The sequence below is a fragment of the Gracilinanus agilis genome, chromosome 4 (genome assembly GCF_016433145.1).
Source record: "Gracilinanus agilis isolate LMUSP501 chromosome 4, AgileGrace, whole genome shotgun sequence".
NCBI classification, from domain to species: Eukaryota; Metazoa; Chordata; class Mammalia; order Didelphimorphia; family Didelphidae; genus Gracilinanus; species Gracilinanus agilis.
The window spans coordinates 203,185,552-203,201,457 of record NC_058133.1 but is presented as its reverse complement, the minus strand read 5'-3'; the positions used below and the strand labels follow the sequence as shown (position 1 = coordinate 203,201,457).

Below are 15,906 nucleotides of genomic sequence, written 5' to 3'. Positions count from 1 at the left end.
CTCTGTGACTTTGAATAATTCATTAGGGTTTCAGTTTTGTTTCTTTCTGAAAAAAGAGACTGATGTTAAGAAGGTAAATTGAAATAATCAATGTAGCACCACTTTGAAAAAGTTGTGTGCTGTACACATATACACTTTTAAAAAACTTATCTTCTGTCTTAGAATCAATATTGTTTCTAAGACAGAAAAGCAGTAAGGGATAGACAATGGGGGTTAAGTGACTTGCCCAGGGTCACACAGCTTCCTAGTGTCTGGGGTCAGATTTTAACCCAGCTCCTACCATCTCTAGGCTTGGCTCTCAGTCCACTGAACCACCCAGCTATCCTCACAAATATATACTTTTTAATCAAATTCATGAGTATTATTTGTGTATTTGTATTTTAAGTTACAAAAGGAGCATGTTTCTAAGGAAAGAGTTACTGAATACCCATGATGAAACTACCTATATAAATTTAAGAATAAAGGGGAAAGGAGAAAGGGAGCAAGTTTACCAATATTTAAATCTAATATTTTCTTTATTTTACAGTTTAGCAAATTGAAGCAAGCAGAGGTTAAGTGACTTGCCCAGAGTCACATAGCTAAGACATATCTGAATCTGGATTTGAACTCAGATATTCCTGACTCCAGACACAGCACTCTATCTGTCGTGCCACCTAGCTACCTTTAGATTTAGAACAATAATTAAAAAATTTTTAAACCCTTACTTTCTGCCCTAGTAACAGCTTCAAGGCAAGGTCTAGGCAAACAGGGTTAAATGACTTGCCCAGGGTCACACAGCTAGGAAGTGTCTGAGGCCTGATTTGAACCCAAGTCCTCCAGATTCCAGACCTGACGATCTATCCACTGTGCCATCTCTCTGCCTCAATAATTTAATTTAATTTAATTTAACAATGCCCCAAAATTGGTTGCTTCTTTCAAAGATCCTAGAATCACCTATTAATTACCACCCAATTTTTTGATACCACCAAATAATGGTGGATATTACATGCTGCTTTGAAGTACCACTGTGTAGATTGATAGATATTGATAAATAGCTCATAACAGCCAAGTAATCAGTATCTTCATATTTATAAGTCATTGAGGCAGTAAAATTCAACTTATTAGATGAATTAGTGTGTCTTTACTCAATTTTGGTAAACAATGACAAGACTTCTAAATAAAATTGTTACCCTACAATGTTGTTACTAGAAAGTTTCCAAATCTCTGGGGATATGAGTATCTCTGCATTAGGATTAATGGCTGGTAGCTAGAATGGTATATGAGACTTGACAATAACTAATCAGATATAGAATGAAATGGGCCAATTCCACAATCCAAGGAGCCCAGGAAATGACCTTTCTTACTGATTTCTGCTAATGTTCTAGTTCTCATTTTATCAACCAAAATGCCCCTATATTTAGGACAGCTTGGAAATGAGAGAGAAAGGATCTAGATCTGTTTGAATTATATAATTTGAATGCTAGAATCACATGATACACAATTTAAATGACTTCATGTGTTTATGCTTTTAAATGTAGACATTCCGTTAGTGATTTTGTGAAAGTACTTCTCTGGAAATAGACTCTTAGTTCATGGCAGTCAACAGGATGTACTCCTCAAAGAATATTGCTCTATGGTCTGTGTGAACAGTGCATGCACTATGATATAAATTTCCTTGTATCGGTCAATAAACATGCATTTACTAGTGTTTCCTATGTGCCAGGCATGATGCTAAGAAATAGTGATCTCCCCCCAAAAAAAGCAGAATTAGCCTCTCTCCTTAAAAAGCTTCTTTTCTTTCGGAAGAGACAACATAAATCAGAACACAGCACCTTTCCTGCAATTGGTATGCAGTTAATACTTGTTGAGTGAATGAAAAATATAGCTTTTATTCTCCAATTTAATGAAGGGAGGTGGGGGGTTCAGAGACAGACAGAGAGAGAGAGAGAGAGAGAGTGAGTGAGTGAGTGTGTGTGTGTGTGTGTGTGTGTGTGTGTGTGTGTGTTAAGGAGACATTCTGGCTCCTTAGTTTGGGCCAGGACTGCTTTGTTTTGTTTTTAACCATTAGAGTAGCTATCAGTGATACTAGACACAAAATAGCATTTAAAAAATCATTTTCAGTTGGAATTTTAGAATATCAATAGCTAAGCCTAAGAAACTAATATAGAAATTGTTCCTATTGAAGTTTATTCCTATAGAATTTGTTTTCTACACCACTCCTTTGGCACACTGTATTGATTTTTATCTTTTTTAGATATGTATGCTGTTTTCCCAATTAGATCATAAGCTCTTTGAAGGCAAGAATAATTTTATATATCTTTTATGTATTCAGTTTTTTGTATTTAGGCTCACTCAGCTAAAATAGGAAAAGGACTGAATGGGGGAGGGGGTCAGAAAATCTGTGCTTACTAGTGATGTGACATTGGGCAAACCACTTAATCTCTCTCTGAATATATTTCCCCATCTCTAAAATTAGTATAATATTACTGCTTATCTCACAGATTGGTTATGAAGCACTGAGATAAAATACGTAAAATATTTTATAAAATTTAAAGCTTATGTAAATGTAAGTTGCCATCATTATTATTATTTTACTACAGTCATATGAAAATGCCATTGTATAAAGAAATTTGGTTGATAGTATGCCAGATATGTTTTTAAAACTATATATCAATGTTTACTATAAATGTACTATATACCATTCTTAATAGTTTTCCTTTTTCTATGGCAAAACTGTTTTCAACAGGTAACCCCAGAAACCTCAGATACCTCTCCCAGAGAGAATTTGCATTAAGGTGGTTACTTGACCAGAAACATTAGAAAAGAAGACTCAGCCCAGATTCACATCCTCTTGCTATTTATTTTTTGTTTTAATAAGACATTTAAGTAAGGGGCTTTGAATTTCATGTCTGATAGAAAAGTGTTCTTACACATTTTTCTTTACTTCCCTGAAGCCACTAACCTTTGTCATCTTCACCTTAAACTTCAAGGTCGGCTCTCTTTGACATGCTCTCCTTGAGTTCTTTAGTAACACTAATAATTCTGTGCAACAAAGAATCAGAATTGCGTTTTATTCACAGAAGGCAAAGGCATTCATACATTCGTGTTTAGGGTTTTGCTTCTTTCATTTTGTCTCCATTTAACGCTGCTCATCTGACTTGTTTTCATAATAACAGAGGACATATTTGTTAGACAGGTTACTACTGACCACATGATGTTTTTGTGTTTGTTTTTTTTGTTGTTGTTGTTGTTGTTGTTCTTAAAGTGGGAACAGACGAATCCCAAGAGAGCAGCATGACAGACGCAGATGACACACAACTCCATGCAGCAGAAAGTGATGAATTTTAACTTCTGGAAGCCAGACATTTGCACCTGGATGTGTGACTAGTGCTGTTATTTTTTCTTGTCCCTCCATGTCCTGAGTCTTCACACCTTGAGCCAGCATTGTCATTGTCCATCACTTATACCAGGAGTGTGCCATTTTCATCGGACCCAGACTGTACACAGAATGAATGAATGGCAGTGCAATATTCATCTGCTACCAAGACTGGCTCTTTCACCTATATGAACACGACAGTTTATGGGGGAAAGACTTTTTTTCTTTTCTTTTTTTTTTTTTTTAATTCTAATTTTTTAAAAACCTCCCTTTGTTGGAAAGCTATCATGGAAGGAAGAGTTGTGTTTTGCCCTAAGGGAACCTTTAGCCAAGGGGAATAGTTGATGAACCAGAATTTTTTGGTCTTTCTCCAGAAACTTGTCTTAATTTAGTTGTGTTCTTGGTAAGTGGAGTGACTGACCTTCATTTCCAGGTTCTTCAAGGATGGTATTGGCAAGTGCCAGATAGAACAATAAAAGACATTGCCTATTACAGAGTAACTTGAATGCCAAGGAATGTAAATTACCTTAAAATTACAGTGTCTCCTGTAAACAAATTTAATGGGCATAATCTGGACACCTGTGTGTAAGAATAAAATGTCCCTCCATACAGTGTAAACTTGCTCTTGGTAAGAGGAGAGTGTCCCAGAACAGCAGCTTTTACAAAATGTTTTTATACCTAACCAAGAGTTTTCAATTTATTCACCTAGCTTCAAAGTGTCAATCACTGTTGTTTTGGTATTACAGACTAAAAAGTTGGTTGTCACCTCTTCTCTTAAGCCCTGTGGAATCACCTTCAACATTCAAATATAGGGTAATTGCCTATTAAAAGATCAGACCAAGTCCCCTAACAGGAAATAAAATTCACAATAATAAACAGTATACAAACACTAAATCAATCTAGAATTTAAGGGATCATGACAGTGGAAGCCTTAATATAATTAGAACCTTTACCATAAACTTGAATCTATATTGTTCAAGACAGTATCCTTTCAACTTTTATAAGTGTTGTTTAAGCAGGATGCAAGAATGTGCAATTAATTTTGGGTTGTGGTAGTATCCATTTTTAAGGTTCTCTGCTTCTAATTCATTTTCGATGGCATAGGTCACCAAAATGTTGGTTGGAGTATGTTAGTTAGGCCACTAGAAATTTTTAGTTGAAAAATAAGCCAGGCTATATGAAGGTGGCAGAAGTTCTCTCCTGTGTCAAAGTAATGTACAGCAATTTAGGTTGATGGTGTCCTTGGGGAATGGCCATAAGTTTATATTACAGGATTTTAAAGAGCCAATTATGCACAATAAATTGGGAATGATTGAAATTTCACAACAACCTATTTAAGTAGTCTTTAAACGCGTGTTCCTTCTTTATTTTAATGTATGTAATTTTTAGGGGACCTTTAGTTATTAACATTTTTTTATTTAGTGCCATTGTCATAGTGTATATCAAATGACAATTTCTTAATGACAGGAGTAGATACAGTTTTGGGTCATTTTGATGAAGGAAAAACTTATCAACCATTGACTTGTACTTGCTAACCAAGCTGTGAAAATTAGGTGGATTATAGGAAATACAAAAATTTTTTAATCCATGGATTTATTGTTAGAATATGAGTAGACTTGTCATTCACTATTTGTCTGCTCTTTTAAACATGCACTAAATCCTATTGCCAATTAATGCAAGTCAGAATACTAGATGAAGGTATTTGGTGCCAGAGAGGTATTTCATCAAATTTTTCTACTTGATCCACATATGAGCTCCTTGAGAAAATTGATGAGGAGACCCAGATTAAATGAAAGGAGCACCACTGAAATTTCCCAAGGGCTGCTGCTTGGATTTCTAGCAGAGTATTGCATTTTGTTATCCACTTGTAGTTTTGTAGCATTTAAATTTAGTTTAGGGTTTTTTCCCCCCGATTTGCCCAGCCTTAAACCAGCTGTCTCGTCTAGCATTTCATAGAAAGTTTTAATAGGGGTATTGTTGCAAAACCCCATGCTGTACTGTTTGGAGGAAGTGAAATTAGTAATATTATTTTCTGAACTACAATTGAATACCTTTCTGTACTGGAAGTTTACATCCACTACACCAAAGGTAGAAATCTTTCTGGTGCTAGTCCGTTGGAGATGAGTAGAAAATGGCAATTGTCAAGGGCATACCACTCCTGTAGAAGGGAATTCATCAATTTTGTTGGGATCAACCTTAATTTCTTTCTTCCTTAGGCCAGTTTTCAAAGTCATTTCATTCTATGGAGCTTTTCCCCACCTGACAACAGTTTCTAATTCTTCCCCCTCTCCCCAGTTCCCTTCCTCCTTCAAATAATAGGTAGAAAAGGGAGTTATATAGAAAAACCCAAAGAAGAAACTTATTTTTATTGAACAAAAAGTTGTTTCAAACAACAATAGTTCATTTGGAAGAAATTCTTAAAACTAAAATACTAAGTATGCCTTGACAGTTTCCTTTTTTCTGTTATATATATATTTTTTAATTTTTCTTCAGAAGTTACAAGTTGTTGCATTGGAATTCAGTTTTGAAAAATTGCCTTGGAAAGGGTTCTTAACTCTGGAATTTTAGAAGGATAGGAATTCTTCTTCTAAAGTGGATGGTGGTACTCAATAATGCAAGATGGTCCCTGCTTTCTCCATACTTCATTACTTAAGAAATTTTATTTTTTCCAAGAGCTAAAAGTAACCTTTGAACCATGCTGCTGTTGTACCTTAAACAAAAAACTCAGTGATAACCAGTATTTAGTCTATTAAAAACACTTGGAAGAAAATAGTTTGGAGGTCTCTGATCCGGAGCATAGTATGGGTATTCACTGAGGAATAAGGTGACTCATTTTCTTAATACAGAACATGACAACATGGGGTAGGGGGGTGGGAGGGGAGGGGTGCAAGTGTGGGTGTGATGTGTACTATTTGCATTGAAACAATGTAATTTTGTGTCTTTACTTTTTGCTTTTCTTGACTTATTTCAGAAATTGTACAGTCTTTGGGGGGGGAAAGTCTTTTCTGTTAATATATTTGCAATTCATTAAAGGATGTGAAAAATCCAAATAAATTACTTTTAAAAACAGTTTATAATCAAGTTGTTAAAGCTGTAAAAAACACTGTGCTATCTGTATTTTAGAATAAGACACAGTGAAAAACAATGGTAAAATTGGACTATTTCATTTCCTACAAAATGCTAGACCTTGATAATAGATTTGAACATAAAATAACTTATAATTTTTGTTCCCAGTATGTGTTAATGTACCCACTTGCCATCATTAGTTGGCTTAGTTCTAAGGGAGTCTAGTTCTTAGGATTACCTTTTCTACCTGTGCAGGGCTAAATTATAACCATTTTAAAAGGATACATTTTGATCAGAAACTTCATAAAGACAGATGACATAATAATACATTCCACAAAAGGATGGTTATGGCATAAAGTACTACTATCTAAAATGGCCTGAGAAGTACGGTAAATACATCTTAGAGACTTGGGTCAAAGGGAGAGGTTAGATTTGCTTGAGGAAATCATTCTGTGCCCAAGGAAGCAAAGGAAAAAGAGGACCCAGAGAAGGATTTGGTAGGTAGGGACCCCAAAGGAAAAGAGGGAATTCCAGATCTTGGAAGAGGTTGATCAGGAGGGGCATTGGCTTCTTGGCCACCAGGAGTTTTCAGGCATAGTCCGTTAGCAACTGAACCAACCTATTTTCCAGCAGAGAACATGGTCAAGGAGATTAGAGAAAGGAAATATAATTCTATTTAGAGACACTGTGCTCAGCCCACTTCAACCCAAAACCTCCAAGCTCCTTGATATTGCCAAAAATTCCATTGATAGCAAATAAAATCTTTCAACCCATAAACCTATAATAAAAATTCTAGTAGAAGTAAAGACTTTGAAACTATTCAGCAAACACCTACTCAATTCTGGGGCTACAAAAACAAAAATTAAAATAGTGCCTGCCTTCAAGGAGCTTACATTCTGGTGAGAGAAAACATCATACAAATTAATTAAGCAAATATCAATCAAGAAAGTAATAGGAAGAAGAGCACTAATAACTGGGGTACTAAAGAAAGGTTTCATAAAGGAGACAACACTTCATCTGAGCCATGAATAGAGCTAGGGGATTCCAAGAAATGGAGTGATAGAGGGAGAGCATTCCCAGGCATGGGTAACGGATACAAAGTCATAGAGGAGTAGATGAGATCATTTATGGGAAACAGCAAGTGGGCCAGTTTGAAATAGAGGATTGGGAGAAGTGGAGTTATGAAGTAAATATAGGAAGGTAAGCTGCAGCTAGATTGTGAAGGCATTTAAATACCAGAGGGGTTTCTATTTTATCCTAGAAACAATAGAGACCACTGAAGATTTTTGAGCAGGAGATTGACATGGTCAAAACTGCAGTTTAGGAAGGTTATTTTGGCAGCTATATAGATGATGAACTGGAGAGGGGAAAAGACTGGAAAGAGGGAGATCTATTAATGGGCTCCTACAGTTATCCAGGTAAGAGATGAGGAGAGTTTTGGGTGGTGGTTGTGTGAGTGGAGAGTTGGGGATAGTTGCAAAAAATATGGTAGAAGAATCAACAAAATTTGGCAACTAATTGGATATGAGCATGAGAGGTAAAGTATCACAGCAAAAATGTTTGACTAGAAAGGATAGTATTATCCTCTATAGCAGATGTCAAACATGAAGCCCACAACACTCCCAAGTACCGCCTGAACCAAATTGAAATGTTATTTGGAATTTTAACAAAATAAAAATATGTTAAAATGTAGATAATGTTAATATGTGATTTTCTAAGTTTATATGCGACTCAAAGAAATTCCCATATATGATTTAGTGGCACCCTTTTTTACTATTTGAGTTTGACACCACTGCTTTATAGGAATAGGATAATTATGAAGAGAAATTGAACTAACACTTTATTATGTTTTGGACATATTAAGTTTGAGCTGTTTTTGAAATATATAGGTAGGGCCATCCAGCAGGTAGTTGTCAGAAGACTGGAGCTCACAAAAAAGATAAGGGTTGGATATGTACTAGACATAAGATTAATCTACATAGAAATGATCATTGAATTCAAGGGAGCTGATGACATCACAAAATATAGTCAAGAGCTCAAGGATACATCTGTTCATAGTCAGGAATTAGATGATGCTCAAGCAAAAGAAAATGGGAAGATTCTATCAGACAAGAATAGCAAGTAGTGTCCTGAGAATATTGGGGATTAGGAGGTGATTAGGTGTGTGGAATGCTATGCAAAAATCAATGAAGACAAATGTTATTGGGTGTACCTCTTGAAATCACTCACTTAGTGACAGTGATTTCAATTAGTGACAATAAAAGCCATATTGTAAGAGGATAGCAGTGAAGCATGAGGAATAGGCAATGAGTACAAAAAGGTCTAAGCTGTGAATGGAAGAAAGATGCAGGGCAATAGCTTAAAGTAGAGATTCTTATTTTTTTGTGTGTTGTGAACCCCTTTGGTAGTCTAGGAAAGCCTGTGTTCTCAGAATGTTTTTAAATGCATAAAATACCTAGGATTACCCCCAAATCCAATATATATATAGTTATCAAAATATTTTTTAAAATAAGTTTATAGAGGGGGCAGCTGGGTGGCTCAGTGGATTGAGAGCCAGGCCTAGAGACAGGAGGTCCTAGGTTCAAATTTGGCCTCAGACACTAACTAGCTGTGTGACCCTGGGCAAGTCACTTAACCCCCATTGCCTAGCCCTTACTGCTCTTCTACCTTAGAACCAATATGCAGTATTGATTCTAAGACAGAAGGTATGGGTTTAAAAAAAAAAGTTAACAGACTCCTCCCCCCCCCCCCCCCGTTAAGAACCACTTTAACCTATTAAGAGATGATAGAGTCAAGTATTTAATAAGTATTTTCTTTCCCACCCAAACCCCAATTTAAAAGAAAGAAAATATTGTAGAAAACAAGCAAAACAAAGCTTCACATTATGTCCAAAAATGTATGTGTCATTCTGTAACTTAAAATCCATCACCTCTTTGTCAAGAAATTTGTAGCATAGATCATTATTCTATTTCTACCTTTAGTTGTACTCTTCAGAATTTTTTATCATAAAAGTGAAACACTTGTGGTGGATGGCAAGATCAAGGATATGACCTCCTGTGGTACAGAAGAGTGGCTATGGGAACTAAACAGATTGAAGACCTGGAAAGTTAGGGTGTTGGAGAAAACATCAATATGTACACAGAAGTTCCCCTAGTATGAAAGCAGGAATTGAAGTGGAAAGGGAGACCATTAGCTGAGCACTGAACTCACTGAGAAGGAAGGGAGTCATGAAATCTAAGAGAGTTGATGAAGTGAGAAATAGGAGCATTTGAGAGGTTATCAACAATTAAGTTTTCAAGTGTAAGGTTTGAGGTAGAGAGGGAGACTGAGCCATATACCAAACTCTGACTGATAATTTATAAAAAATCTTTTCCTGTTTTGATTGGGTAAAGGAAATAAAGAGATCATGAACGCTACTGAAAAAGACAAAGAAAAGGGAAGCCAGGAACATAGAAGATAAACATCCCAGACTTGATGACTATCTGGTTGTTCTTCCTTCAACTGGATGGAATAAATAGGAGCTGCACACAGAGGTATTTTTATTATGCCATAACTGCTAAGATAATTATAAGCATAGTTGGAGAAAATTCTAGGATGCGATGAGAGTAAGACATGCTAAAACTACTACCTATCACTTTCCAGGGGCCCAGATATCAGAGTTACAAAGGAAAGCCATTACGATATGTGAAGATACCCAGGAGTACTGGTGTTCTCTGGTAGAAAGCATTTGACTATTCTGCCCTCCTTTTCTTAGTGCCAACTATAAAGTATAATTAACTAAACTACAGGTATCCCTTCTACATTGCAACTTTTCCCCCATCAAGGTTTTGATATATCACGGGCCAGCCAAAGAAATTAAATAGTAATTTGTTGGGAGTTTTGCCAAAGCTGTAGATAACACATAAAGGCCAGCAGATGTCACAGAAAAAGTTTAGAAACTATAGAGCCTATGACCAAATACTTAACCCAAATTTTACAGTAAGGTACTGTAAACACCTCCCAGAAGAAATAGAGAAATTCAAACTTCTTTTTGGGTATGGAGGGCCAATAAATTTTACTTATATTTTCCAGAGCACAGGGGGTGCTGCCCCTATAATCCTCTGTAATCCCTGATGATATAGAAAGGATACCTGTATTCAGCTTCTTTCCATTTAGTTGTGGTTTTCTTTTTAATTGTTTGATCACAAGGAAGGTAGGAAAGAAGGTCTGATACCTTTTATTCTTTTTGAAAAAGCTCTGAGAAAAGATTTGATGAGAGAGGCAGTTATGACTGTGGATGAAAGTAACCTGTTTTCTTTGGAATATTTTCTCTTCCTTTAAGGAACACAGTTTTAACTAGGGTGACCAAGGCTTTGACCTAAATATTAAATGAAATATACAAGACACTGATAAGCACTTTTTTATACCTTTAGCAGCTAAAAACAACTGAACTTAATACTGCATAATAATTAGTTAAAATAGGATGCTACCAAATTACATGCTTTCTTCTCAAAGTGACAGCTTCCTTGATCACCTCCTGCCTGTCCCCATCTTGCCCTTCCTGCAGGATAGCTTCCTTCTATGCTCCCCTTGGTGCCCTGAAATTTCTCCGCTATTCCTTGTTCTACTGAATTAATCTTAAAAAACTTAATTTGAGAATACCTTTTATGATGTTTGCTATGATAAACATCAAAGTTGGTAGTTGTAAACTGAGGGGAAAGAGTAGAATATATAATCCATGCACAGGATATAAGAACATCAAAGTGTTGAAAATATATCTACTTAGTAAATAACTAGATGGCCCTGCTTTACTAAGCCCTACCAAGACCTGGTCATCCCTAGCTACATATGATGCCTCAGTCCCAAGAGAGCTTTGACTATCATTTTCCCAGCTTTTAGTAAATTGATAGGTTTATTATCAACATCACACATCCCACCATTCCACCAGCACTCCCAACCACTAGTGGGTTAGCCACCCAGAAACTTGGCTATACCTCTAATTAGGCCATGGTGACCCCTTAGCCTTGCCCCAAGGCTAGCAGTTGCCCACGGGGAAGAAACTTGCCTCAGGATGAGAGATTTAAGAGCTACTTGAAAATTATTATATTCCTTTATGGAAGAAAATGGGGGTGGGACCTTGTGGGAAAGGGGAGAAAGAAGAGCCTAGTGTTGTCATCTGGTAGAACCAATAACAAGGTATTGAAATGAAAGAGGACAGTCTCTTCTGGGTGTCATAATCAACAAAATAACAAGATAAAACATGTTCTCCAAGAATTATACAGAAGAGATTAAGTAAATGCAGCTATCTCTACAAGTTAGGACTCCAAGAAGTCTAAGGAGGTAACACTGCTGAACTAATAGCATAAAAAAATAATCCCTCGAGCTCACTCAGCACCTCCTCTCTGAGAGCAGCCCTCGTGCTCTGGCAGAGCATCACAACATGATCCACAGGCTTTTGCTCTGAGATCCACTCTGTAATTTCTTTCCTGCTATTGCAGTCACTGCCAGCTGCCTTTGCCCTTGCCTCCGCCATTCCATGGCAACAAGCAGCAGAATTCAACCACCTGCCCTCTTGTGGAGGAAGTTGAGGTATGGTAAAGCAAGAGGTTGCTTTGCCTGTGGTAGAAAGTACAGTGCTACGCAGGGCACTCGATTGTACTAAACCTGAAGGTAAGGGGACTGGCACCCAGCTAGATAGAGAGGAGGCTGGGGTCCAATCCAGAATCTTCCATCAAAGGGGAAAGAGTCAGAAAGTGACCATTAAAAGGACGTGGGGGTGACTGAAATTACCAAACATCTCAGGAAGAAAAAAACTCAGTAAAAACACTTGGCACAAACTGATAGATCAAGAGGGAAAATATTAATACAGAAAGGAAAATGGCTATCAAGATATCTAAACAAGTACATCTCTGAATAAATATTTCAAGACAAAAGAAATCGAACCAACAGATGACAAGGCCATGGATACCTATGAGCACAAAACTATAGCAAGATGTTCCTAAATTGTTCAAAAATAGGAATTAAGAAAGAAAAATGTATGGCTTACACAGAAATAATTGATAGAATAGAGAAATTTTAATGCACATTAGCACATCTAAAGTGAGAAAGACTAATTGGGAATATAAATGCACAAAAGTGAAAGACAATATGAAAGAAGAGAAACAAAAAGCAATGTCAAAAGAACACATGATTTCTATAAAAGCAAGATAGTAATCTCAACAAGATATGTAAAAACATAGGTCTCTTAGAAGATCACAATTCAGAACAACCTGAATATTATAATGCAAAAAAAACTGCCCATAACTGTTGAATGCAGAAATCATAGTTTTATTTGAAAGAATCCAGAGATGAACTCCAGTGAGAAAAACATGCTACAAATTTCAAGATACGTAATAGTTAAATTAACAATTCCAATGACAAAAAAAATTTGCAAGCAACTGGAAGAAAAGTCTTCAAATATAAAGGAAAGGACATTTGAATAACAAGACTCATCAGAACCCACAGAAAGGAATGGGATAATGTGCTTTAAAGAGCATAAGATCTGGATGCAATCCATGTGATCACCAATGAAAAAGATGACACCCAGTAAAAGAAGCATTTGAATCATTCCTTTTTTTTTTTAAAGTGAGCAATTATTTTATTTGCAAACACTGTTAACAACAGAAACATAAATATAGCTACTAAGAAATGCATAAATAACAATTGTTCTAGGGAAAAAAAGGTAAAAACCTATAAAAATATATGTTTAAAAAATAAATAATGAGAGCCATTAAGAGATTTCTTTCTAAAAGTATACAAGGATATAAAGTTGAAAACAGAACTTAAAAAGTGAAAATCCTAAATATAGATGGAAATTGCTTTGTTGGATTAAGCTTTATTTTAGAGGGCTCATAAAAGGAGAGAAGGAAGAAACTAATGTTTAATATATACACTAATGAAGTCAGTGGTAAATAATGAAGGGAAAATAATTCCTATAATTCTCAGGAAGAAGAGGAACTGTAGGAGAATGGGTGAGAAGGCAAAAGAAGGGATTGAAATGGGAAGTAAAGAGGAGAAATCTCAATTTCAATGATGGGAGAGTCTTAACAAAGAACCCCCTCATGGGAGAATCAGACATATCTTCCTCCCAGAATGGAGGAAAAAAAGAAACCCGTCATTCACAGCTATTATGGGGACAAAAAATAGTCTTTAATAAGATATGGGAACTTTGCAATAATCATCTAAAAGAGATTTGGTGATCAAGAGAGTACTTCTGAGAATATTTTGCCTCCATGGACAGCATCCTCCCTCAGAAATGGAATAGAGTTACTGGAGGCTATCAGCACTCAAAAATGTGAGAGAGCATAGATCTAGAGGGGGAAGATTTAATGGTAAATGGGAAAGAAAATGATGAATAGGACAGGGTTAAAAAATGGACCATATGATCAACAACACAAAATTTCTACAATGGAGCAATACTATCTTCACTCCCCTCTGCAGGAATTGTTTCAAAGCATGAGGCAAAACTGAAAAAAGAGGAGGGGCAAGAATAGGCAATACCATAGAAATTGTTTAGAAAATGGAACTCAAAATAGGTACTTTAGAAGCTAAAGACTTAAGACAGAATAAAATATAAAGACCAGAAATCAATGGGTGACAGTTTAGAATAGCCAGAAAGGGAAGAGGATTGACAAAGAGTATGTGGGAAATGTCACTTTTAGAAAAAAAAAAGTATTTTTAAAAATTAGTAAACAAAGGAAATTAAAGGCAAGGAAAGCAAGGGGATTTTAATTACTTGACTGAAAGAGGGGAGGTGAATTAGATAACTAGATTGAAGAAGAAAAAGTGAAAAGCAAAATTAGAGAAATGGGTGAAAAAAGGGAATGAACATAAACTTAACTCATAACTTTATATGTGAATGGATTAATCAGAATGATGAAATAAAAGAATGACAAGTTGGATAAAAAATCAAAACCTCATACTCTGTTGCTTATAAGAAATAATCTAAACTTCCAGGACACTTGAGCATTTAAGATTTGACATTTTCTCTGATCTCCATAACCTCTCAAACTTCTCCCAAAAAATAAAACATGTGCCAAAGATGAAGTAGTTTCAGTTCTCTCTATGGTCTAGGATACCCAGAATTCAAAATAAGAATTAAAAAAAAATTCTAAAATCAAGAAGTATTGCTTATTGACCCTGAGTTCACTCAGCACCCCTCTGCCACCTCCCATGCAACAATTAAAGATGAAGTAGCAGACCCAAAGGACACTACATAGACTTACTACAAAATCCAACCCTACACTGTAGTCTCCTCTTCCTCTTTCCAGTGCTAAAAAGACTCTGGCTCCAGGTTGCTTGATCCTCAATAGCCAGTTTTGCCACAGCTCTTCAGGAGAAAAAGCCTGCCATCCGGCTGCAACCCAAAGCACCAGCACTGCAAAGCTCTAAATTACCAGTAGTGGGACAAAGAGGCCCTAAACTACCAGTGATATACCAGAGATCAGAGGAAAAGAAGGATTGGGATAGGTCACCATGAATAGGACACTGTGTGGAAGGGGTGGAAGCATCTAACTGGAGCTAGTTCTATTTACCCAAAAGTCAAATGGAACAGAGACCTAGTTTAGTAAACCATCATTTGCCCAGTATGTGAAAAGACTGAGACACTTTGAGATCCAGCCCTCAAGGAAAATATAATCAGAGTGGAGGGAGTCAGAAAGTGAGTATTAGGGAAAATAATGGGGAGAAGAGAAAACCAAAATTAACAAAAATTTCAGGAAAAAAATTCAAAGACCTTGAGCATAAACATATAAATCAACAGGAAAAAGAGTAACATAAATATGACCTCAAAATATAGTAAACAAGCTTAAGGATCTATGAATAAATACTGTAAAACAAAGAAAATGGATCTAAAACTTGATGAGACAGAGAATCCTGTGGAATTCAGGGAGAAATGGAACTACAACATGCCCTTCTGAAATGGTTCAAAAGAGAAATAAGAATTATGAGAACAGAATTTATGTCCTAGAAAGCAAAAATAATGGTCAGAATAGGAAAACTGGAATCTGCAATTAAAGGCTTTATAAAAGAGAGAGAAAAAAAAAAAGAAAAGAGAGAACAATAGTTTGGGAATACAGATACATAGAAATGAAGGATAATGTAGAAAAGAAGGAACAACAACAACAAAAAAAACCTCTAAAATTACATTGTACATAAGCAAAAATATACTGATCTTTAAATTTTTTAAATTTAATTAATTTAGAATATTTTTTCATGGTTACACGGTTCATGTTCTTTCCATCCCCTACTCCCTCCCCCATCAGTAGCCAATGCGCAATTCAACTGGGTTTTACAAGTATCATTGATCAAAACCTATCTCCATATTATCAATATTTGCAATAGAGTGATCATTTAGAGTCTACATCTTCAATCATATCCTCATTGAACCATGTGATCAAGGAAATGTCTTTCTTCTGTGTTTCCACTCCCACAGTTCTTTCTCTGGATGTGGATAGCATTCTTTCTCA

General features: G+C 36.0%; 1 protein-coding gene across 1 annotated transcript in view; it reads left to right on the top strand.

The window, feature by feature from the left end:
- Positions 1-3,584, top strand: part of CDC27 (cell division cycle 27) — a 63,569-nt gene extending 59,985 nt beyond the window's left edge. Inside the window, exon 17 of the mRNA XM_044673081.1 lies at positions 3,245-3,584. Coding sequence (XP_044529016.1) covers positions 3,245-3,327 — 83 coding nt within the window. The 3' untranslated portion in view covers positions 3,328-3,584. The remainder of the gene's footprint in view (positions 1-3,244) is intronic.
- The last annotated feature ends 12,322 nt before the right edge of the window (positions 3,585-15,906 follow it).